General features: G+C 42.5%; 1 protein-coding gene and 1 long non-coding RNA gene across 14 annotated transcripts in view; both read right to left on the bottom strand.

Annotated features, from left to right (window-relative positions):
- DOCK7 (dedicator of cytokinesis 7) overlaps positions 1-16,075 on the bottom strand; it is a 116,043-nt gene extending 99,968 nt beyond the window's left edge. For 5 of the 13 annotated variants that reach the window (XM_082228705.1, XM_082228706.1, XM_082228708.1 and 2 more), the window contains exons 1-2: positions 14,547-15,803; positions 6,426-6,531 (exon numbers count right to left, since the gene is read on the bottom strand). In XM_082228705.1, the coding sequence (XP_082084831.1) occupies positions 6,426-6,531; positions 14,547-14,584 (144 nt within the window). In that variant the 5' untranslated portion in view covers positions 14,585-15,803. Of the gene's footprint in view, positions 1-6,425; positions 6,532-14,546 lie in introns of all 13 variants that reach the window. The other 8 variants (XM_082228704.1, XM_082228707.1, XM_082228709.1 and 5 more) reach the window with 6 other exon arrangements.
- Positions 16,076-17,978: 1,903 nt separating this feature from the next.
- Positions 17,979-25,982, bottom strand: LOC309535581. The gene is made up of 3 exons (XR_014221299.1): positions 25,810-25,982; positions 25,399-25,471; positions 17,979-18,576 (listed from the first exon to the last, which is right to left on the bottom strand). It is a non-coding gene; the product is annotated as an uncharacterized lncRNA (long non-coding RNA).
- Between the last annotated feature and the right edge of the window lie 114 nt (positions 25,983-26,096).

Below are 26,096 nucleotides of genomic sequence, written 5' to 3'. Positions count from 1 at the left end.
ACAGCCCTTAACTAAAATAAGATACCAGCTTGATAGATTGAGTTTATATAAACTATTATCCTTCACCCGGCTCCGTTGGGAAGCGTGCACAGGTAGAGTTAAGGTTGTCAGTGCTTGCATTATAAACCCCTGTCTCAAATGTTTATAACTGGACTGTTACAAGGACGCTCAAGCGTTTTGTCTTTAAGGCTCTGTTATTCTTCACTGTTATGTCCCCTTACTAGCTTGAAAATAAAACTCTGATTCCTATCGACTTTGTCCTTCCCTGGATGTCAAACACAGTATTTTGCAGTATTTTAGTGCTTCCTTCAGCCAGCCAACACTTGTTTCCATTTGCTCTCCTACCTGCATCTCTGCCGTATCATCTGCTACAACATGAGCAATGTGTTAGCTAAGCATGTCTATCTGTTATTCCATCCATACAACACTGTTGTATTTCCTAGTGCCGTTTCATTTTTAAAGTGTCTTGGGGTTTGATGCACAAGCTATTTTGTCAAGGCGGAACCAAACGTGCTGCAAGTGAATCAAAAGAACAGGTCTAAGAGCCTTTTGTTCTAAGAGCATCTCAAATGCTCCAACCTGCATTCTATTTTCAGTGGCTTTTATTCTGTGTGATGATTACTAATGCATTGTAGCAAAAAGGGGCATTCACAAAACACTGGAATCTGTGCCCAAAAAATTCAAGGGGGGGGGGAATTCATTCTAAACCAAGCTTTTTAAAAATATAAAACATTTATTTTTAAAAAACAATTTGTCTTTACTTTTTAAATTTATACCTTATTCACAACTGAGATTTAAATCAAACTGAGTGTTTTCTTAAAGTATGTTTTAACTGCCCTGCAGCTTTCCAAGTTTCCAAATTACTATTACAAAAGTCCTGTATGGTGACGTCTACGGTGCGTTATCTTTGATGGAATTTGCACATATCACAAAATCTCCAATATCTAATAACAAACTCTTACTGAAAATGCAAGTATCATCAAACAGTATGTATGAGCATAAGGAACTACCCTATACAGCAGGGGTCAGCAGCCTTTTTCACCGTGGGCCGGTCCACTGTCCCTCAGACCATGTGGTGGGCCGGACTATATTTGGGGAGAGGGGGAAATGAACGAATTCCTATGGCCCACAAATACCCCAGAGATGCTTTTTAAATAAAAGGACACATTCTACTCATGTAAAAACACGCTGATTCCCGGACCGTCTGCGGGCCAGATTGAGAAGGCGATTGGGCCGCATCTGGCCCATGGGCCTTGGGTTGCCTAGCCCTGCTATACAGAGTTGGGTTATGCGACTATCTATTCTATTCTAATCCTATGGTGATTGGCAACAGCTCTCTAAAGGTGCCAGGATAAAGTATTTTCTAGTTCTGCAACCAGAAATCCTTTGAATTTGAAATGGCAAGGATTAAACAGCTAATTGTGAAAGCACCTAAGTGTGTTTTACCCATACAAGGGACCTGTGCTGACACAGAAAAAGAACAAAATTTGGGAGTGGAAATCTTTCTATTTACCAGTGGCTTTCAAACCCCTGAAATCATGTTTCGTTCTCTATTAAAGAACAATAGCAAACATGCCAGTCAAAGAGAAATAACAACAATGGGTGCTTGACCTACTTGGCTCAATCACCAAGACAGCATTTGTACTACCAAGCAAAGGAGGGAGGGGGGAAATCTAAGGCATTAGATGAAGAAGATCAAAGTCTGCTCTACTATATTCAAAGACAGATAAAGTTCTTAAGCAGCGAAGACAGACAGTAAATTTAACCCTACAGCTGCTGGCTACTCATACATTTACAGGAAGGCAAATCAAATTTCAGGTGTTTACTTAAGTGGCCATGTAGCGAAGGCTTGAAAGACACTTGTGCCTATCTTATCCGCATAACATTGATAAATGTAAGATGTTCAGCTGCTTCCAAATGGGAAAAGGTGTAGCCTTCGAAGCTCTCCCTGGTAAACTCATAGGAGTTACTGTGAAGAAAGGAAACTGGTAACTTATAAGAACCACACTAAAGTGGGGCTGTGGGGATTAACACACAAGAAAAAACATTAATAACCGCTGTTAATATACAGAAGAATGTTCCTGGGTGTGGTGGGATTTCCTGATGCTTTGGTAAATGATGCTAAGAACACCTTTTACTGCAGGCTTTTTCTAAGAAAACAAAATGACAGCGGGGAATATGGTAAATTTAAGTTGATGAACATCCATTTTCCCTGCCAGAATTCTCGCTTTTTAACTGGATTTGTTTTTCTTAAAGGCATAGATTCTCATGTGCTAAATTCCATTCTCCCTAGAGAAATAAGGGCATCCGAGTTTTTCTACTGAGACTCTGGCCTTGCCTGCACTAAAACAGTAGGACTGAGAAACAAGACAAGTATAATTTGTAATTTTATTTATTAATCACTTCATTTAAAAAATACCTTAGGAAACATACAGATCAAAATACAGGCAGGGACCATTTTAGGCATGTCCAATTGATGTGCGATTGCTAACACACAGGTCCTTTTGGACATGAAAGAGAGGTTAATGGGGGTGCTTAGACATGCTCCACCAATATGCATGGGGGCAGGAACAGAACCCACACATGAAATGGTCACTACCTGTTCAGTAAATTCAGCATTATAATCTTAAACAACCCAAGCAATGCAACGTAAGAAAAAACAAAACACATAAATGAGCCAAAGACCATCACAAAACTAAAAACCGCACAGCCACTATTAACCACAAGGCAATAATGCTAGTAACTTTTCACTTGGGGACTGTTGAAATTCCTCCTCCAGGTCTCCATAAGTATTTCTGGAAGGATGACAGCATTAGACTTAGGCATGTGACAGATCAGGCTTCTCCAACCTGATGCCCTCCACTTTGTTAAAAAACAGCAATTCCCATCTCCCCTGGCCGCTTGTCATGATGGATGGGGTTCAGCTGAATTAAGGTCCAGGTTGGGAAGGTCGACATACAGTGTTGAACTTCAATGGAGAGGAAGATCAGGGTTGCATTCCTGCATATCCATGACACACACTAGTTGACTCTGAGTCAGTCACTATCTCACATGATTGAGCCCTTTGGAAGGCAGCATGGAAGAAAAATGTAACCAGTCATCATTCTCTGGACTTCACATTTAGCAGGAGTTTGCCAACCAACAAGCCATGGAAGTATTGATTGAGGTCTAGGTAAAGGTAAAGGTACCCCTGCCCGTACAGGCCAGTCGTGTCCAACTCTAGGGTTGCGTGCTCATCTTGCTCTAGAGGCCGTGAGCAGGCGCTGTCCGAAGACACTTCTGGGTCACGTGGCCAGCATGACGAAGCTGCAGCTGGCGAGCCTGCACCAGCGCAGCACACGGAAACGCTGTTTACCTTCCCGCTATAAAGCAGTCCCTATTTATCTACTTGCACTTAAGAGTGCTTTCGAACTGCTAGGTGGGCAGGAGCTGGAACCGAACGACGGGAGCTCACCCCGTCATGGGGATTCGAACCGCCGACCATACGATCATACCATAGGCACTAAGGTTTTACCCACAGCGCCACCCGCATCCCTTGATTGAGGTCTAGAAGACTCCAATTCAGTGTGTTATCAAAGCACTTTAATTTTTATTCTGAGCAGCCAACTCATAAGTTCGTGCCTTTATGTTTAACAGTGCTAGTTTCTTGGCAATTTAAAATGGTTGAAGAACTCAGCTGATGAGAAAAGGCTGTCACAATTCCAAAATTCTGAGGCTTTTTTTTCCTTCTGCAAATAAAATGTCAAGCAAGGCACAGAGGGAGACAGCCGCAGAGGGGAAAACCTGTTCTAGGAGCTGGAAGGAAACTTAGTACGAAGAAGAAAAGAAAATATGCCTCCTATTTTTCTCTGGTAGCTCAGGAATGAGGATGCTTGCCTAAAGGTGAAATTAACCGACCTGCTTGTATGCAATGCACACACACACATTGAATATATAACTAATCAGCAAAGATTAAATATGCAGATTGGCTGCACCCTATCTTTCAGCAGTGTTTTGAATGGCAATTTTACAGAGATGGCCGCCAAGAGTGTGTTCATAAGAAGCCTATTTGCCTTTAGTGATGCATTTAAACTGGAACTATCTTATACAGATGTGTCTAAGCTGAATGCAAAAAAATATTTTACATCAGCGCTGAAAGATCTAGTCCTGATAAGTGCCTTTGTTATTTAATTAATTAATGACCAATCAGCAATGCTTGCATCTCCACAGGTTGTGCTTGCTGCAGAAATGCCTAGGGATGTGATCGCTATCTGTCTTGCAGACTTAACTGGGTCTCAAAGTCTCTCTCATCCAGTCAACTGTTCCTTTCTCTATTAGTATAGCTGGTGGAGGTGTATAGAAAGGAGAGCGCGGATACTTTTTCTAGACGGTGCCACAAGATGGCAGAATGAATTCTCACCAGCCCTCTTGATAAATCTTGCTCTAATTCTAGTGCCCCATTGGGCAATGGCAAACGTTCAAAGAAATGTCTCAGAAATGAAAGGAAAGAGTAAGAGTCGTTGACCTTTTCATATTTAAATGAAACAAGATTTAACAAATGCACTACCTTTTATTTAATTTCAACATGACTTTTACATTACCTGTCAGGTGATTTGCAGTCTAGCGTATCACTGCATAGTCAGATAATTCATTAGAGTTACTGCCCTGTCATAGATTGCACGAACTGAGCGTGAATACACAACACAATTGCCAATAATTAAAGGTACTCAGCGTGGGGAGGCAACGGGCTGCAATGCATAACCCTTATGCTGCATTGCTGCCACCTCGTTCATTCAGAATATTTGTAAGTGGGAGTATTCAATACGTGAACTACAACCTATAACAGCTTGGGATGAGTTTAACAACACTGTTTTCCATTCCCCTAAATCCTCCTTGGCTCTACCTTAATATTTATTGCTGAATATCTCAACAAGAAATGTCAGGGGTACATTAGCTATCTCCTTCTGTTAATTTTCTGAGGAAGTGAGGCAGCAAACCAACAGTGCTCCCATTCTGGAAACTAGCAACACTCTCTTGAATATGCAGCTATTTTTACTTTTTAAAATACATCTACAACTCTTCCTCACAGCCAATCCTGTTTAATCTAAAGTTAGTTCGGAACATCTTGAAGAATCAGCTACTTGTTTTTAATCTTTTTAGATTAATAATATCCAAGAAACATGTACCTATTGTGAAATTTGTGTAGGGATAATTACACAATCAAAAGTTGTTTCCAACATCTTAAATAATCAGTAATCTTTCAGGGCTTTAGAAGGGACTGATGTCATGCATGGGGATTGATAAGGGATTCAGTGTTGTGGCTCACATACTTCCAATTGTGCAAAGCAGCTTTTCCCTTCTCTCCTCTGCAGCTCCCAGCGCATCCTCAAGATTTGCTATAGAGGGCCAGGAAACCCTCTAGAACAGATTTCGGTGCACACTGGGAAAGCTTATGAAAGAGAAGTCTCATTGTGCAAGCAGAACTCCGCTCATGTGATGCTGGAGACATCCCTAAGTTTGTAGCCACAAAAATATAGCAAAAACACTTAACTAAGGAAGGGAAGCATCCAGAATTAAGAGAGAGGAAGTCCAACAGGATTTTACCTGCTACTTCTTCCCACTGCAGTCCCTGCAAGCTCTCCAAAATTCCGCTGCAGCAGAATTATGGCTGCAGTAGCAGGAGGAGGGGAATGCCAGAATACAGGGGAGATGTCTTAGAATCTTAGACTTTGCAGAGTTGGAAGGGACCACGAGGGTCAAGTCCAATGCAGAGATATTTTGCCCAGCCTGGGCCTCAAGCCAATGACCCAGAGATTAAAGACTCGTGCTCTACCGACTGAGCTACCCCAGCTGTCTTGAATATGCAGAAGGAACTCTTGAATGCAACCCTTTATATGTCTCTCTTAAAAGAGAGCTTTACCTGGCCAATTTTGTATTCTGGACAGTATCCAAGTCTGCAGCTGAGCAAATCCCACACCCTACTGCAAGTAGCTGCACCTGGGCAAAAATCCATATTGCTCATCCTAGTTATGCTGCTGTTCCCGGGGACGCTACATACACGAAATCTGGCACAAGAACTCACACATCCCAATCTCCTTTGTGTAATTAATAATACATCCAGGCACATTCGTTTCCTAGACATGCCCACCACCTTTGAAGATGAAATTTAGAAACTGGGTACAGATACGCTCCTTTAAGGCACTCAGAAAAGGGCCAAACCTCCTTGCCAATTCCAAGTATTGCAAAAGGGTATGCCCTCGGGTTTTCTTGGACATGCGCTTCACACTTGAAGACAGATTTGGGTATCCACACATTAAGCATCCATAGCTAAGAGTGCAATCTAGAAACCAGCAAGCATGCTTGCTCTTACGTATAGGAAAGCCAGATTAAAGCAGTTTGTGTTCTGCACCAGTTCAGCTTTCTTATGAATATAAAAAATTACTTACAGTTGTATGATGGGAAATGCTGCCTCCAATATTAAGGTTCTTGAGAAGCTGCGGTGATCCACCATATTGTCCTGAAATCTGCTTCCGGACTTCAGCTGCCACAGTTCTAGAATGAAAAGGTAATTTTACTCAAATATGACAGGACACTGCTTTTTGTGACAGCATTTTAAAAAATGCCAATATTTGCAGAGCATCAGGGCTCCATCCATGATACATTGCCATGTAGCCTATGCATGTATTAGATTGTATGTATGCAAGTCAAATTCCATTATTTATTTATTTTGTTAATTTATTCTTTAAAAGTTTTAGATTATCAACTGAACTACATGAACCTGTATCAACCCCCAAAAACTCAGTTTATACCAAGAAGTTAATATGGAAGAAATTAGAGAGGGAAAACAGATGGGGAACAGAAATGTTCTGCTATATTCATTTAAATTTATCAGGGTCTTGAATCATATTAAATGACAGTGCAGCCAGTTTTTCTTTGGTTTAGTTTCTGTTTGTTTTAAAACAATCAGAGTAGCAACCGGAGAGCCCAGCCCATTCTTGTCCTATAGACCTTCCCACTTCTGAAGCTTCCAAGGAGCAACAAGCAATATGGTGAGAGAAATCCTAACTCCCTTTTCCTGATGGAAGGGCTTTGGAAAGAGTTGGAACCACTGTCACATCTGTTCATGGTGGCTGGAAGGCAGGATGAACCCTGATCCCCAGTGCTATTACAATGGTAGCAAGACTGGCTTAACTCTACTGCGTCTGTCAAAATGTCCCATTTTCAGGGCTTTCCATTGGCTCCCACACTCACATTTAGTGGACAACAGAAGGCCAGCTAAGAGAGCTGGGATGAGGGACACCTCTGCCTAATCCAATCCTCCTCCCAAACTGACGTGGCGGAGGTGGAGTGGATTGTTCTTTACAAATTTTCACTTTACCTCATGATTCAGAAAGTAATTTACTTCTGAATGCTAAAGTATTACCTTTCATTAATAACAAGAAGGCAAGGATTATCCTCTTGTTCATGAAATAAATATATGCACTGCAAACTTGCCCTTCTTCTATAGTTTGACCCAAAGCCCTCACTCAGAAAATGTCTGACTACGCAAAGCCCTATGCAGAAACAAGACTAGGCATAAGACCTACGAAGGATTAGTCACCAAATGACACAGGTCCATAAATTCTTGCACTGCCTCTCCAAACCATTGCTGCTTTAAATCTTAATAATCAGCATACAGACTGCCAGAGTTTGATAGCCTCTTCAGAGTCCATCAGATGTTTGAGAGGAGGCTTTAAAAGCCTTTAAAGCATGAAATTGACAACACCTTCATCACAGGGATCATCAAAGAAGCCAGCAATGTAAAAGAAATGCTAGGCCAGCAGTGGAGGTAATTGTTTGCCAGAAAGAGAATAGACATGAGTGAGTACAGGAGATAAACTGTTAAGAGTAAGAAGTATGTTCATAACACAAGAACTCACGGTTATCCATTGAAATTGGCAGGAGATGCAGGACTGACAAACAGGAGCAATATTTCATTAAAAGCATATTTAAATGTGTAAAATTCATTGTTACAGGATGTCCCTAAAGCTCTTAAACTCAGATGGGTTTAAAATAGGATTGGACAAATCCCTGACTGTGCAGATGGTGGCTGACTGGAGTTAGAGTTCAACATCTGGAGGGCCATAGGTCCCCCATCACTGGTTGTTGTGTGAATAATGACTGCATGTTTGAGAAGCACTCTGAACACTTGAAAGAGCTATACAGGAGTTCAGGGTTGTTATTATTATGGACCTATCAGTGGCTATTTCCCCACAGTAACAAAGAAGAACTTCCAAGTTTCAAAGATGGGGTACAGACACAAGAGCAGGGAAGACTGTTGTCTTCACACCCTATATGCAAGCTTCCTGGAGACATCTGATCTGTGGGAAAACAGGATGATGACTAAGATGGGACACAAGGGATCTTCTTGTGTTCTTTATTGCTGTGTCCTCATAGGGAGGGCAGATGTTTCCTTAGCCCCCTGAATAGAACTGTCTGCAACAGCATCGTATTTAGTAACTATAAGGAGTAGATTTTGGTTCATCCAACTCTCCCTATCATATGTTAGATCTTGTTCACAGGCAGACCTCCTTTTCTTTAATAAAGCCTGGCTGTAAACTGAAATTCCATGTATTAAGCAGTGAAGAAAGGTGGTGGCCAATTCTTCTGTATTATTCCTTTAGATAAGATGGAGAAACTTCAGCCTCCAGGTGTTGAACTACAATGCCCATCAGCCCCAGCCAGTATCACCAATGGTCAGAGATAATGGAAGTTGTGGTCCAACAACATCTGGAGGGCTGTTGGTTCCCCATTCCTGCTCATATACTAGACTAGGCTTCAGACGAAAAGAGAGCTCACTAGCTAGGCATTTGGTTGGGACCTCCTCTCATTTTTGCAGTTCAAGGAAGTCAGCAAAATAAGTGGCTTTTTCTCTCATTTTGTGTTATGTCATGCCCCTCACAGCAGCGATTTCATGTTGGGCCACAACCACCCCCCATCCCAGCAGCAGGTATTTTGTGACTGGTACCCTTAGCACTCTCTCAAAATACAAAATGTGCCCACTGGCCCAAAAAGGTGGGCAACTCCTGAATGAGTTAACTTTACAGCCATAAGAAGAGATGATTTGCCTTAAAAGCACTTTGAGTCTATTAATGGAACATGTGTAACCTTTTCTTGTGGGATGCATATATTCATTTCTAGGAATTCACTGGCAGCAGGAGGAAAAATAAAGCCTCTGGAATTTGTCTACAAATTGTTACCAGGATGCAACCACAATCCTCCGCCAAGAGAAAACGTAGCTTCTAATATTATCAAAGGATGGAACTATTTATGTTACCAAAGGATATGGAATTAGTTTTCAAAGACTGTCACAAAGGAGAAAAATAATTAACCAAATATTCTACCACATTTGTGATTCAATGAGATCATTATATGCAGAGAGGGTTTTTTTCTGAAACAAAGGTTCATTGACAGTATGTGAAAAGTCCAGACCAAAAAAGACCAAATGTAAATTTTGGAAACCGCTTTTGAAAGTCTGCAACTGCAGACTTTCAGTGTTTTTAAAAATAAAAGTGTTTAAAAAAGACACCCCTATTGTCCTTATATGCATAATTCAAGTATGTGCACTATGTTTAAAATTACGATTACAGTGGTACCTTGGTACTCAAACGCCTTGGTACTCAAACAACTTGGAACCCAAACACTGCAAACCCAGAAGTAAGTGTTCCTGTTCGTGAACATTTTTCAGAAGCCGAATGTGCTCAGTTTTGAATGTTATGCTGAGGTCTGTTTGTTTTTACTATTTATTTTGTGCTTGGGGGGGGGTTCATTGTGGGTTGTTTTGTTTTGTTTTGTGACTATTTAGAACCCAGTTCAGCTACTGATTGACTGTGTGACTGTAGTACATTATTGTTTTAATCTGATGGATCAGTGGTCTCATTAGATAGTAAAATTCATGTTAAATTGCTGTTTTATGGGTTGTTTTTAAAAGTTTGGAACGGATTAATCCATTTTGCATTACTTTCTATGGGAAAGCGCAGCTTGGTTTTGGAACACTTCAGTTTTGGAATGGACTTCCGGAACAGATTAAGTTTGGGAACCAAGGTACCACTGTATATTGTTTTTCAGGGACAGCCAACAGTGCCCTCCACATGTTACAGACTACACTCCTCATCATTCCTATTCTATAGCACCCAACTATAAGCTGTTTCTTGTGAAAAGCTCTGACAATGTTGGCCCAATCTGCACCAGCAATATTTTTGCCAAAATACCTTCCCCCATTCCTCAGTTTTGCTCAAAGTCACCCCAACTGAGCTAAAGACACCAATAAGACCTTTGGATTTCTTACCTAGTTTTTTCCAAATTACATTTTCCATATATCCACAGGCATAGATGTGGCTTTCAAAAGTATGACCAAGTTTTTAAAAAGTTATGTGAAAAGTAGCTCTTAAGAAGTAAAAAAGAAATGTAATAAAGCACTCCTTTTGGTAACATCAGCTGAGCAAGCGGCCAAAAAGAAAAGCAATTCAGGCTTTGTACCGAGCCAACACATAACCAGTTGCAGACTGCAGTGAATCCTTACCACCACTAAAAATCATTGTGAATTTTGCTACTTTCCATAAGAACCAAGAAAGACAACATGACAGAAAGGCTTTGCATTTTGAACTGTTGTTCAAACCCATTAAAACTGGATTCTGGTAAGAAACTAATTTTACTACCGAGAATATCTAAGTATTTTGTGGAATGGTTTAATCGTACAACATGAGCAGCTGTTCACAGCGTGAAGAAAACCAGAGGCTATAAATGGCTTGCATGGGGCCTAAGACTTAAAATTTCAACTTCTGAGATATCAATATTTCAAGAACAATGAAAACTTTTCATGGCTTCTAAATGATTGTTTTTAAAACAAAAAAACTTGAATAAATAGTTTTCACCAGGAGTCTCAAAGATGTTTTAAGGCACCATATGTAAGAGGGGGATTCAGTGTTGGGACAGAAATCTGTACGTTGGAGGAATCAGGCTTTTAGCGCAGCACCCTCCTATTAGGGCCTACTGAAAACCTTTCTTTTTCAGCAAGCCTTCTATAAAGAAGTTCTTATCCCAGTCTGCATCTGAATTGGATTTGAAAATGCTTTATACTGTATATGTCTTTACTACGTATTGATGTATTTTAATTATTAAACACTTCAGGGTGTTTTCATGGGAAGCAATTCATAAATAAATAAAAATAAAATGCAAAAAAATAAATTCCAAAATTGGTTGTAGGGCCTTCTCCCTGCTGATACATCACCACTTCTTATGGATATACCTGAATATATTTCTCTTATTGCTGCTGTTGGAAAAAAAAAAGGGAATACACAGGGATCAAATACAGACAGTTCGTCACTTCTGGTCTCTTCCAGCATTTTCCCTTTCCCTATAAACAAAGTTAAGGACAAGAAAGGTTGACACTCTACTTCTCCTCCCCCCCCCCACCCCCCATTTTTCCTTTGGAGTGGTCCTCTGCCATGAATAGATTCAGTCACTGCTGCCAGAGCTTGCCATTCACAAGGGGTGAAAGTAACATTCTTCTGGCTCCTGCCTTCTGAATAGCTACAATTGAACCGGCCAATGTCAATCTGATGCAGCCACTACTTAAGAGAAGAGCGTTAGCAAGAGCACTTGATCAATCACTCATTGTTCTAATAAGCAAAACAGATTCTTTTCGTTCCCCTGGTGAGGGGTGAAATAAAGTTGCATCACTGCAAACATATTAACTGATTTCAATGGGACTTTCTCTTCGGTATGCATGCTTAGAATTGCAACCTGTGAACCCCAGATTCTCAGACACAGTTATTTCTAGTTGTTGGGGAAGGTGAGGAAGAGAGATTAATAATAATAAGTTGCTTGGGAGCCTAAGTGGAAATCTATTTAATTTCAAATGGAACTCACTTGCCTTAACTGTAGAGTTGCTCCCATGGCACAATCAGCTCCCATGGCAAAATGCACCAGGGAGGAAGGTTTTCTTAACTGCATCCTGCCCCCAATCCTTTATCACTATCTGTCTCTCTAATAGGGAACTCAGCTGGGGAGTGTTGCAGCCCAAAGACTATGAGAAACAAGAGATAGTTTTTTTAAAAAAATGCTCGGGGGAACCTAACAGTCTGCAGGAATACAGAAATATTTAGTAAAAGAAAGTAAGTCTAGGGGGGAAATTGGGACAACATTTCCCCCCCCCCACTAAAAGCAGCCCAAAGAGAAATGAGCATGCTCAGTAGCCACGGAATATCTGAGGAAGGGGTGGAATAGATGTTTTGGAAGAGGGCATGGTGAACTGGAACAAGTAGAATTTACTCTGCAACATTTTGTTACTGGTCCTACATGTAACAGGCATCCCCAAACTCGGCCCTCCAGCGGTTCTGTGACTACAATTCCCATCATCCCTGACCACTGGCCCTGTTAGCTAGGGATGGTGGGAGTTGTAGTCCCAAAACAGCTGGAGGGCCGAGTTTGGGGGTGCCTGAATAATATCTAGCAGGGTGGGGAAAGCTAAGGGAGCAGTGAACAATATCATAACCCTTTACTATGGAATTATTATTACTTCCTTGGTCATGAACTGAAAGCCAGTAATGTAGATTAGCATCACCTACCCAAATATACATGCATGTAGGGAGGACTATTATCCTTAAAATCTCCCCATTACTCAATTTACAGCTGTAATCTAGGCCACATGCACTCTATTCATTTAACACAGGGAACTCTGAGAATTGTACCTCTGTAAAAGGAAGAAGGGTCTCTGCTAAGGGTTCTGAGAATTGTTCAAAGTACAATTCCCAGGAGAAGCCAGGACTGTTAAAGTGGTATGATGCCGCTTTTAAATGTGGTCTAAAACACACTTAGTAGAGAGAAAGGGATTTACCTCTGAGTAAACATGCAAAGGAATGCACTGTAAATGTGTGCCAGTAGTTCAAAGAAGCACAGATGGAACAGCTCTAAAGTTACTGAGGCAGCACTGTGTATAGGTGGAGTAGTGAACTTCAGCATACAGAATATGGCAGTGGCTCCTCTACTCCATATACAGTGGTACCTCGGGTTAAGTACTTAATTTGTTCCGGAGGTCCATACATAACCTGAAACTGTTCTTAACCTGAAGCACCACTTTAGCTAATGGGGCTCCTGCTGCCGCCGCACTGCCAGAGCCCGATTTCTGTTCTTATCCTGAAGCAAAGTTCTTAACCTGAAGCACTATTTCTAGGTTAGCAGAGTGTGTAACCTGAAGCGTATGTAACCTGAAGCGTATGTAACCCAAGGTACCACTGTAAATCCCCACCCCAATATACTGCTCATTGCAACACTTTCCTTGGACTAATAATCTAACTTGCAAACTGGACTTCACTAAGTATAACTAAGATGGTACCAACAGACACCTCAGATATATAGAAAGTATTTCCTCATAAAAGAGAAAGTGAAGAATATACAAACTCTTAACCATCTTGCAGGGAAACTAGCAGGAAATCAAGACCTTGACACATTTATAGTCCTTCCAGTTGCTGTGAAGAAAGAACTTAAGGAAAGGGACACTACAATTCCGGTGCAGGTTGACAGTTGAAAGACAGCAAAGAATTTCAGAGGGTTTTGCATCCCCTGAATATCAGGCCTGATTACTGCTCTCCACCTTATTCTGTGGAATGAGAGATGCTTACCATGCTGTACAGCAGACAAGAAAACATCACTGTGTGTTCTGCACATGACCAAGAACCCATCCCAGATTCCCCTTTGTGTATAATGCACGCATCACCAGCTCCCTCAGGCACATACATCACAACCTTGAAGGCAAAGCCGTGGCGCACCTCACCAGATCACAGCACAGTAGGCAGCTTAGAACCACACTCTGAGAAACACAATTCACAGGCATAAGGACAAGTGGGAGTAAAATACACCAGCCTGCTATACCAATCCGGAGAACAATGCATGACAAAAGGGGCCTGCACACAATCGTCGCCGAATGCAAAGATAAAGAGGGGGGAAAGGACAATGCATGCACGGCAGCTTTTAAGCCAGCGCATAAACGAACGGCATGCTTGGGGTTTGCTCCCGTGCACTTGCAAGCAGCTCACAAAGCACGGCGCAATCACACAATGCAGCCACCTCCCTCCGACGCAGAACCCAGAGTACGGCAAAGCCCTGGGACGACCCTCGCTCGCTTTTTCTGCCAAATCGAGGAGAAACCCCACCAGGCGCCCCGGTGCTCGGCGGACAGAAGGTGCCTGCAGATCGGGGTCACGCAGAGAGCGCAACGCCCTTTCCGATAACACGCGAGCGCACAATGCTCCCCGCCCCCGGGCAACGCGGGGCACCCGAGGACCGAGAGGGTGTGACTCCTGGCAGGACCAGGGCCAGCCCGGAGCGCGCAGCAGCAGCACCCGCCGGGCGAGCCCTTCCCCGCCCCAAGAGCACCCCGGCCACCCGCAGGCTGCCTCGGGGAGAGGCGCGCGGAGACAGGCGGCATCTTAGGCCCCTGGCGCTTCGCCGGCAGAGCCCAAGTGGCAGCTCCTCCGGCAGCAAAGCCCGCGGGGCCCGCAGCTTGGTCTGCGCGCCGCCCGCCTTACCTGCTGATCTTCTGCGCGAAGGCGCGGCGCTCGGCCATGGTTGCTCAGGATCGACAAAAGCAAAAGCGCTTCCAGCTTCCCTCGCCGCCGCCGCCGCCGCCGCCGCTGGAGAACAAGTCAAAGGAGCCAGGAATGGGCGCCGTAATGCTCAGGAGCGCCGCGCAGCCACACGGCGTTGCGCGTCCCGGCCCGCCGGTGCAAGGCCTCCCTTTCCAAGGAAAAAAAAAGGAGAGTGCGCCTCTCGTCGCGTATATATGGCCCGGCCAAGGCAAACGGGAGGAGGAGAGGCTGAGGAGGGGTGGTCCCGCTCGCCCCCAAATCTCTCGCGGGCGGGGGAGGGGCTGGGATCCGGGCTCATCCCGCCTCGCGGAGGGGACGAGTCATCGAGGGGAAGGGAGGGCGCGCCTCCGCCCAGCTCCGGGGAAAGAGATGGGGCAAAGGGCGGGGGCAGAGCCGTGATTCCACTTCCCAAAGCTGGGAGCCTCCCTCTCGAATTCCTGACCGGGCTTTCGGGCTCCTGCTCCGCCCACAAGGAAGACGGAGGGAGGAAGAGATGCAGGTTTGTGGGAACCCGCGTCCGAAAAGAACCTGCGGAGGCGTGGAAGGAGGATTGAGGGGGGATCCTATTATCTTCCCCCCGTCGCCCCCGCCCGTCATTAAAACTGAAATGGTTGGTGCCTGGCGAGTCTTGTGTTATTTTTCCTAGTTGCACGCTATCTCAGGTTTGGGGGTTTTAAGGCTGGAAACTTTAAAACAAGCAGGAATACTGAAGTTTTGTTGGTTGTTTTTTCGCCACGTTCTAAGCTGCGTCTCTTTTCGGAAGGGGCTTTGGTTTTGTGTCATAAGGGCGAGTGCTGCATAATCATAATACAGAGGGGGGAATTACCACGACGCACACTTCAAAATACCCTTCCCAGTTCCCTCTGCCACTTCCCCTTTCTCCGTAGCTTTGCTATTGACCCCACATGATAAACTTCTACTTGTTATTCCTGACTTTTCCCAAACCACCCACCGCCTGTTCCTTACATGGAATCGTAGAGTTGGAAGGGACCACTAGGGTCATCTAGTCCAACCCCCTAGCTCCCTTTCCTCGCCAGACTTTTCATGCTTTTCAAGCTTAGCCTACCATCGCTGAGGACCACGTGAAGTGTTTGGTTACCATTACAGTACTGTACCTCTTTGCAGCCTCCCTTCAGTGACTGAAGTCTGATAGAACAGAAAGTGAAAGCTCTCTCTTCTCTTTTCCACCGTGGTATTAACTGTCTTCACATCCTTGCCGTCTCCAGAAAGCTGCCCTAGATAACAGATAAGTTATTGTTATTAGGGTTATGTATTTATATTCCACCTTTCTTCCATTATGAAGCTCAAGGTGGTGTACATTGGGTTCCCAGGCAATTTCTGGTGCAGGCACTGATCAGACCCAGACCTGATTAGGGTCATTTTATTTTAGAATTATGTGATTTGAAGGGGGGAAACAGCCTTTATGTTCCACCATAAATATGACAAACAAATACACACTCTTCTTCATCACTATAAGGGAGAAAAAGGAAAACGGTAGGGGTTGTCCTGTCCCCAAAAATCAATGCAAAGGAATTATCACATTTACAGTGGTGCCCCGCAAGACGAATGCCTCACAAGACGGAAAACTCGCTAGACGAAAGAGTTTTCCATTTTGGAGGTGCTTCGCAAGACGAAAATGTCTTGCGAGTTCCTGCGGGTTTTTTTTCCTTTCCCCCCCTTTTTCTAAGCCGCTTATCTGCTAAGCCGATAAGCCGCTAATAGCGCTAATCCGTCAACGGGCTTGCTTCGCAAGACGAAAAAACCGCTAGACGAAGAGACTCACAGAACGGATTCTTTTCGTCTTGCGGGGCACCACTGTACTGTCTATAAATCAGTGGTACAGTTAGGGAATTTGGCCTTAATGTTCTTTATGGGTCCTTCTCTGGTAACACTTACTTTACAGTGTGGTAAGCCAGCCATTGGGGAACCCCTTGCTCCTAGCTGTGCAGAAGGGGAGACAGGCGGGTACACTTGCACTGGACCTTGGAGGGCTAAGCCAGCTGGGGGCCTTGCCAAGGACTGGATGCTTTTTTGAGTTTATCATTTGAGTCCAACAGGACTCCCACCCTCAGCATCAGACAAGCTCTGTACAGGCCTGCCCTGCTCATTCTGCTATGTTGGGGCCCTGTACATGTGTCCCAAAGTTCTGCCCTGGCTGGCAGCATCACTAGCATTATCTGAAATGTCAGAGAGCCCACTCCACTGAAACCACAGAAATTCAGTAGCTGCCAGCATGGGCATAGCCAAGGGGAGAGCCTTCTGCCAACCTCGCAGTTGGAAAGCATGCCAGTGCAAGTAGATATATAGGTAAAACAATAGAAATACTTAAGTAACTGAACAATCAAATCAGTTCTGCCCCCCCCTAACAAAGGTCCTGCCCACCCCAAAGTCCTGCCCACCCCCCAAAGTCCTGCCCACCCCCCAAAGTCCTGCCCACCCCCCATGGCTGCCACATACAAGGCTCAGGATATCCTTGGAAGTTTAGAATGGTCCTACAGTTTAAAAGGATGGCAAGTAGCTTTGCAGAACAGCAGAAGTGCCTTGTGTTGAATTTTGAGGAGTATCTGGAATTGGTCACCGCAAGAGAGAGAGTTATTGCCTGATCTTACATTATCTGGACAAACAACTGCAAAACTGCTATTCCTATATGTGACTTGTATGATTTGTTCAGCTTGTATAAGGTAGCTAGAGGTGCTTCTGATTGTAAAACATAAGGTTACAATCTGCAGAAAACAACAGATGTTTATTCCATAATGTTATTCCTATATGAAGTCCATATAATAAACGCTAGGTCTCTGCAGTGTTACTTAGTTTATATATTTGATCTGGTAACAAATTTAAACTTTTTATCATTAATTGTTAATTACTATTTTATATTCACATTGAAATGTCTCACATTTAAAATGTCAGTGCTCAGTTTTCATTAATAAATTGCTTTGAAATGTTGCTTATCTCATTCCCTCTGCTTTGTCATATCCTGTCTTTATTGCTGGGTTTCACTCCTGTTTTGATTTGACTTGGTATTAACAGCACACACTGAATAATTCCATTAAAGCAGACAGTATTTCACATGGGGATAAATGTCTGAAAAATTAAATTGCTAAAATATGTGGAGTTAGGGACAGGGCTGCCTTCGTTATTTGCTAGTATGAAGCACATATGATTTCAGTACTGTAATGCTGCCAACAATAAAACAAAAAACAGCTATTTCATGCAACACTGCAGTGACTCATTAACATTGTGCTTATCAAGTATTTTGTCATATTTTGCTATGAATATATGAGTGTGCTGTCCCCACTCTGGGATCTTCTAAATAACCAATACTTTGGCCCATGTGAAAACTTTTTTTCCCCTTAGAAAGTGAAACAAAATTATGCTGTCAGCAGAAAAATGTGTATTGTTTGTGTAAGTGATCATAGGGTACAAAAATTAATAATCCACAGTCCTCATTTCTAACAAGCTCTTCTGAGACCTGGTCTGCAACAGCCCTGTTTTCAGTCTATTGACTGCCAGATGATTTAGACTACAATCCTAAACACGTCTATATACATCTGGGAGAACTGATAAACTCAATGGGACTTTTGTTGTATAGGATTGCACTGTTTAGACTACAGTGCAGAATTTGAGGCCCAATGTAACATCCAACTAAGGTGTTATGTTAGTGACAAATTCCAGAAGCTAGCACTATCAGCATGAATTTAGCACAACAGATTCACACAAAGCCTCTTCCAGTAAATTTGAACCAAATAGGTATGTTGGCCAAAGTCTTGTTATAATATATTTTAAGGTGTTCAGGTCGTAACTCACCATATCTGAGAGCTAACATTTTAAAATAAATGTTATATCTTGGAAAAGCAGACTAAACAAAGACGTAGTGGGCAAGATGTAAACTTCTATGCTCACACTGAAACATTCCCTGTTTTCTTTTATGTCCTTGTTTCCCTCCCATCTTTAAAAACAATCCCTTCATCTGAAATATATGAATAGGAATAAGACATATGCAACTCAGGCCCAGTTTCTTTATACACTGTCTGCAGTGGTTTTCTGAAGAGCTCAGAAGCCTTTGCAGGGTTTTTAGTGTGGCTGCCACTATTCTGTGGAACGGTATTCCTGTCAAGATATGATAGGCACTCAATATCTGCACTTTCCTGAAACAATTGAAGACATTTTTGTTTCAACCAGATTTCCCAGCTGGATAAATAGGCATTTTGCAAGGGTCTACTTTGTACAGTTTAGGCTTGTTTCAAGTGTATTTATTCTTTATGTATTTTTAACAGCTTTTAATTACCTTCAGTGTAAATTGCCTTGAGACGGTTGTTTAGAAGGTGACCAATAAATTATTGTTGTTAAGGGCACATTTACCTGGGAGTAGGTCTCATTGAACCCAGTGGGACTTACTTCTGAGTAGACCTGCGTGTAATTGCACTGTAGCTGTGAAATCAACACTCACTCAGGTGAGTTGTGTTTTAAAATTGCAGCCTAATCTTGCAACTTGTATGTAAATGTAGCTGGTGTCATATTCATATGTTTGCAGTATATAACAATCACAGTAGTTAAGGAAGAAGAAATTGGTAAATTATTTTTTATGCTTTTAAAATCAAATTACAAAATGTATCAGGCATAATATAATTTTAATACTGCATGCTGAGCAAATGGTGAACAATTACATTTCTAGAAGGAAACTATTAATAGTAATACGGGATGTGCCCAGAATAGGCACTATTAATTAACCTGACTCTTTCTGCTTTTTTAAAAAACCATCTTATTTCTATTTCTAGCCTTCTGAGACTGTAATCTAAATGTATTCATTTTCGCCCTCTGTGGAAAAGACAGTTTAATGGAATTGTACATTATTACTTTACTTACAAGCAGATTGCCTTGGCTTCCTTTTCTAGTCATCTAACTATTCTGACCTTCCTAAGAACCTGAATAGCCACACAGTATGTTTTCAGTGCGATGACTCAGCCCTGAGAATGTGAAGAGTAACTTTGAGCATGTCCAAAAAAATCCTGTATCTTAACCTGCGTAACCTCAAACAATACCTACACCTGGGATTGTAAGAGCACTTGGAGTCACAAGAGGTTATTTACACAGGAGTGCTACCTTTGATGCCCCTCACTGCAGAAATTATGCAGTGCCTAACGCTTTCCCTGTTGCATTTGTCCCCCATCTTGCTTTATCATCTGTGATCTTGGTTTCTAAGGATGAAGATAGATATTGTAAAGTCTGATGGAAGTGGCTTGAAGACCCATGTGCTGCATGCTGAGGCATTTGTTTCCAGGGCAGGGAATGTTCATTCCTTATTCATTGCATTTATGGTGTGTCTGTCTTCACTCTGTCCTGACTTCCTGGACAGGCTAATTGCTTGTTTCACGAGTTTAAAACTACAGAATGACCTACCAGACCTGATGCATGTCTTGGTTTTCAATTTGCACTTGCTTACCTGCTAGACTTCTGATGGTTTGCTCAACCTGTTATGTGGGTGAGTGACATTGAAACATTGCCTTCGTTCTTGGCCTGAAACCCCCAGACAAGCAAAATCAAGTGTGTATATCAGTTTTAAATGCAACACATCTCAATAAATCCTGAAGTTGGTGAGTAACATTCATGAGTTGAAGATCTAATAACAATATGACCCTGGCACATGCTGCATTGGAAAAATGCACAGAGAAATCTCAGGATAAAGCTACCTTTTATTTTTACTTAAAAAAAAAAAATTGTTACGAGCACTAAAAATCATTTTTGCAAATTATGATGTAGAGAAATGCTGAGAATCATGGGCAGTAACAAATAGTCTCAGCTTTCTTATCCGATACATGATGAAAACAGCATAAAGAAGTGTATATCAGCCTCTAAAGTACAGAATTTGAATACCTTTTAAATTCTAACTCCAGTTATACTACTGCTGTTGCTACTACTGCTCATACTGCTACTACTTCTACTTGTTTACCCAGTGTTCCACAATGTAGATTGAAGGACCTTCTCTATACAACTACTGTAAAAAGCTAAATAAAATCTTTCACCTCACTGAATCTCAACAAGCAAATGGGGAGGGGGGAGTGTTTCAGGTTACATTTTCCAATATAGCTGCAGCTCAGTAACAAGCTACTACATCTGTGCCAATGAACTTAAATCATAACAGATGGATGAGGCTAGTAGAAATGTATACATGACCTTGTAAGGAAGACCAACAGATATCACAGACTGTCTGACTCAATTTTTTTCAGTGCATGGAACATTAACCAAAGGAAGTGAAGGAAAAACTGAATTAGTATATGAAAAGGGCCAGAGTTGCCTCCCTGCTCCTCATACGCTTCAAATAACACTATCCACTAAAATTCACATGAACAACAAATCTTGTGTCTCTAGTGCTGACAGGCAGCATTTCTGAGAGCCATAAAGTCCCACATACTTGCCCCACTGTGATTCCCCAGCTACATTCAACCTGCTTTCTAACCATACTCTCTTCCTTATAAATCCTGCTTATCTGCATATGTTTAATTAGTTACAGAATTCTTATCTACTATAGCATCAAGTTAATTAGTCCTAAATAATTATTGTTCTGCATTGCTCAAAAAAGGCTGCTATTAGAGCATTTGTCATGTAGGCCCTGTATCACCCAGTCTCCTCTTTTTGCTTTATCACTGCATCACTCAGGTACTCTTTTGCATTTCCTCTTAAAGACAATATTTACATAATGGGGGCATCTGACAATTAACCCACCGTATTTTTTCATGTATTGGACAAGGTTTTTTACTCAAAAATCATGTCAAAAAACGGGGGTCATCCAATACACAGATAGTGGCATGGGGTGGGGGAGAAGCGGGGGGCTGCCAGCCATGTGGTTGGCGGGAGCGCGGCTTCCCCCGATGCTGCAGCGAGCAGGGAGCGATCTGGGGGGTGTTCCCTGTGCACAGCTCAGCTGCGTGGAAGGGAGAAGCTGTATGCTGCCAGCCAGCTCACTGGCAGGAACGCAACTTCCCCGGATGCCGCTGCTCTAGGGGGGCACTCCCTGGGTTGTTTCCCGCATGCGCCAGCATCAGGGGAGGTTGCACTCCTGCCCACCGGATGGCTGGCAGAAGCACAAATTCCCCCAATGTTGCTGTGTGCGGGAAAACGATCTAGGGAGTGTTTCCTGTCCACAGCTGCCTGGGGAGAGAGGCTCAACAACTTTGGGCCATCTCCCCTAATTTTCTTAAATTTTTATCCCCCAAAATAGGGGGGAGTCTTATACATGGGGGCATCCTATAGACGGAAAAATATGAGATATTATGTGGTGTCTCTGGCAGGAAACCTGTGGGCCTTCAGATGTTGCTGGACTCCAGTTCCCATTATCCCTGAGCACTGGCCATACAGACTGAGGCTGATGGGAGCTGGGAGTCGCACAAATAGGGTGGATTAGAAAACTACATATCTCAGTTGGCAAAGCCCAGGATAAAGAGATGCATATTCTCCATTTGATGGAAAACTATATAATGAAGAAGATGCCAGCCACATCTCTGGGTGGGAGGGAGAATTAATCCTCCTCAATGGAGAGGGAGAAAGGATCAAGGGAAAGCACATGTATACACGAATGCTATTTATTTATTCATTTCATTTAAATACTGCTTTATAGAACTTTTCTGAAGTAAGAGCTTCATTGGCTTCCATGCAACTTCCTATTTGGCTCCACAGAATTCTAGACAAAACTGTGACTTAGTATTGCTCCTTTTGTTTTCCCATTTCCTCATGTACAGGAAGCTTCTAAACAATTGACTTCTGGCCATTAGCTTCCTATGAGGTTAGTTGTTAATATGAACGTTTATTATATCTGTCACTTTCTGGAAATTGAGGAAATGGCTTGCAGCTAATGATCTATGCTTTGGGAGAGACAGAATTTAATATCAAGGTGTGTGTATTTCTTTGTGCATGTGTATGCAGGTGCATGCATGTATATGCTTATTAAATACAGGGAGCACTGCTAGGACATCTAGTTATAGGACCAGCCCAAGACATTTTGGCACCTGAGGCGAACCACAAAATGGTGCCTCCACACCAAGGAAGAAAATCTATATTGGGAACAAGGAAGAGAGGAGACCAGCAGCTCCTCCTATTTGCCAAGAGGGTGCTGCAGAGATGCCATTGCAAGGGGCTGCTGAGATGGCAGATCCAGCCTCCAAGGAGTGCACAACAGCTCTTGCCACCACCACGGCAGCAGGTAATGCATTCCTTGGAGGCCGGATCTGCTGCCCCTGTGGTTCCTGCCACCCGAGGTGGTAGCCCCACCTTGCCTCATGAACAGGCCGTCTCTGCCAAATTATAAAACTGTGAATACTGTAGGGCAGAAATGGAAAACTTTTGTCCATCCAGAAGTTATTAGACTCAAACTCACATCAGCCGCAGCCAGCATGGTTAATGGTCAGGGTGAATGAGAGTTGCAGTCCAACAGATGGAGGGCCCATGTTTCCCACCTCGCTTTGTAGTTTCAAATTAAAAGGGAGAATTAGACCGCAGATAGATGTGAAACATTACGCAAGTATTTATTCAGCTGACGAAAACGACCTGAAAGCAAGTAGTAGCTGTATACTGATATAGCAAAATATCTATGTGAATTCTTAAAATGTTTGCATAATCAGACACTCATCAAAAAGTTCTGTTGTAAAAGGAAGGCAAAAATGACTGCATTTAGATGCAGATAGCACTAAGTGCAGCACTGTGAATAGAAATGAATATATGTCAACAAGGAACATTAAATTAGTGCAATCACTGAATGGGCCACTGACCCTATTTCACTGGAAGAATTTATCCTTTTTAACAGAGTTCCAAAGAACACAATTACATACGTGAATTTGTTCTTTTTGTATTTTAAATGTTTACTGCATTACTGTAGTTTATATGTACTATATGTTTATATGTACCTAGGGTGAAGAACCCTTTTCGGTCTCACACTTCATCATCGATAATCATTTGGGGGCCACATGACAAACTTACCTGAGAATGAAGGTCACAAGCACGCTGACTTTAAAGACTTTGACTCTTCACAGTAAGAATATAGCTCTTAAAAAACTTGCAAGTTAACACTTTCCTTAATCATTCACTTTCCTTATAATTCAGTTACTTCTTTTATCACAAATCTTGGTCTGCTGATGAGCTACTCCAGCATTTATTTGGCCTTGGTATTTCAATAGTGGACCGGTTACGGTTATCATTACATTTCTATCCTGCAAGTTGAAGGTCTTCAGTCAAGGTGTTTTTCTGGCTATTTCATTGTCATGAGCGATGTTATTTTTGGAACGGAGGAATTGTTACAAAGTATATAGTTATTTATGTTAACTTTTAAACCAATGGTTACAAAGTAAATGACTGTGCAGTGACTGTAATTGGTGACAAAACAACCTGACTTTGCATTTGCAGGATATTTACCTCTTTCCAAAATTGTGAGTTTCAGTTTCAAAATACAAAAGTGTTCTATAATCAAAACAAAGAAAAAGCCAGTTCTGCAATAGAAGTCTCCCTATGTTAAGTGGAAATGAGAAAGAAATTCCAAAGGTAGCTATTTTAGCTTAAAAGCAGTGAGCAAGCACAAGTGTATCTTTAAATAAGATACACATAGTGCAAAGGTATAATAAAATTTTGGATGAAGATGCCATTAGAAGAATTATAATTAAAATACAGTGCATACTGTAGTAAGGCATTCATATTATTGTGAAGTGGGAAACCTGGCCAAATTGAAATTATAATTATGTGGGTGACATGCCTGACTTAGGTTTTTAAAATAATACAGGCAAATGTGGCTTTTATTTGGTTTTATCTTTCAATTAGTACATTGGTTTTCAACTTTTTCTGACCCACTATCAACACATTTCTTGATCTGGAGGCCCATTTCTTGATTCCCCCCCCCCTTTACCATTCATTTGTTAGGTGGTAGTGGCGCTGTGGGTAAAAGCCTCAGCGCCTAGGGCTTGCCGATCGAAAGGTCGGCGGTTCAAATCCCTGCGGCGGGGTGCGCTCCCATTGTTCGGTCCCAGCGCCTGTCAACTTAGCAGTTCGAAAGCACCCTCGGGTGCAAGTAGATAAATAGGGACCGCTTACTAGCGGGAAGGTAAACGGCATTTCCGTGTGCGGCTCTGGCTCGCCAGAGCAGCGATGTCACGCTGGCCACGTGACCCGGAAGTGTCTCCGGACAGCGCTGGCCCCTGGCCTCTTGAGTGAGATGGGCGCACAACCCCAGAGTCTGTCAAGACTGGCCCGTACGGGCAGGGGTACCTTTACCTTTTAGTGCTGCTTGAGATCCACCTTACATCATGGCCTGGCAGTGGCTTCTGACCCAGATGAAGACCCATGAACTATTAGTATACACACACCTGTTTAGCTTTCTGTAACTTACCTTTCTCTCTCAGAAACTTTAAATAAAACAAGCTTTCCATTGCTTGGGAGGATCTACATTATGTAAATTATCCACATAGGACCTTACATTAAGAGGGCCATCTGCTGGCGACTAGTTATATCTGCTAAATAGTATCAAGTCCAAATTGTGCCTGTGTCCAAGGCTACTTGGGTCAGTGTAGGTGTAGGATAACTATAAGAAAAGCAAACCTTTCTGTGTGGGTCTTTTCTGATAATATTTTACTTTTATTTTATCATTTTAAAAGTAATTTATACATTATAATGGTTTTTAATGTGTGTGTGTATGAAATACACCTTAGAGTTGATTGGAGGTTATGTATTATCTATTTCTACATACTGTACACACATATTTATACATACATTCATACAGAGCCATTTTTCTAGAAAAAGAGGTGCTGGAACTCACCATGAATGCTTCCCTCATTCTCTTAGAATGGCAATGGTGCCCACCTGAGAGGTGCCGGAACTGAAAAAAAGCCCTGCATACATAAAATATGAAAATGCACTTAATTTTAATACTTAACAGTCACAATGTATTCCTATTTAGAAAATGGATATATTGTATGTTAAGCTGGTAGTTGTTTGCACGGAGAGATAGGCCTACACAACGTTTGCCTGGCTACAGCTTAATCCTCATATAACTTACGGGCTGAAGCAAGCACTCTATGGCTAGTTGCAAAGTATTTTTAGTGTTGTCATTTGCTCTATTAGGAAAATACGCGGTCAAGTTAGAAGGAGCAGAATTTATTTTGTACAGTATTCAGTGGGCACAGAGTGGCTGGGGAACCCAGCCAGATGGGTGGGGTATAAATATTACCATTACCATTATTCATTATCATTATTATTGGCCAAAGAAGAAAATTCTAGGAAACTGAGGTGTCCAACGGTCTCGTTTTCTCTGGGTCTGAACTCCCAAAGTTCTTCAAACTTCGGAGACTACATCTCCCAGAGCGCACTTCTTTCTCAGCGCAGGGGCACCCTCTTACGCCACGGGAGCAGTGCATTCTGGGACTTGTAGTGTCTGGGCAGCTAGCAAATGAGAAGAGTCGCAGTTTTGAATTCCCGCCCTCCCGCTCGCGCCGGTGGTGACCCTCTGCTGTGTAG

The sequence above is a fragment of the Podarcis vaucheri genome, assembly GCF_965113315.1.
Source record: "Podarcis vaucheri genome assembly, chromosome: 6".
Lineage (NCBI taxonomy): Eukaryota > Metazoa > Chordata > Lepidosauria > Squamata > Lacertidae > Podarcis > Podarcis vaucheri.
This window is presented reverse-complemented; position numbering and strand designations above follow the sequence as displayed.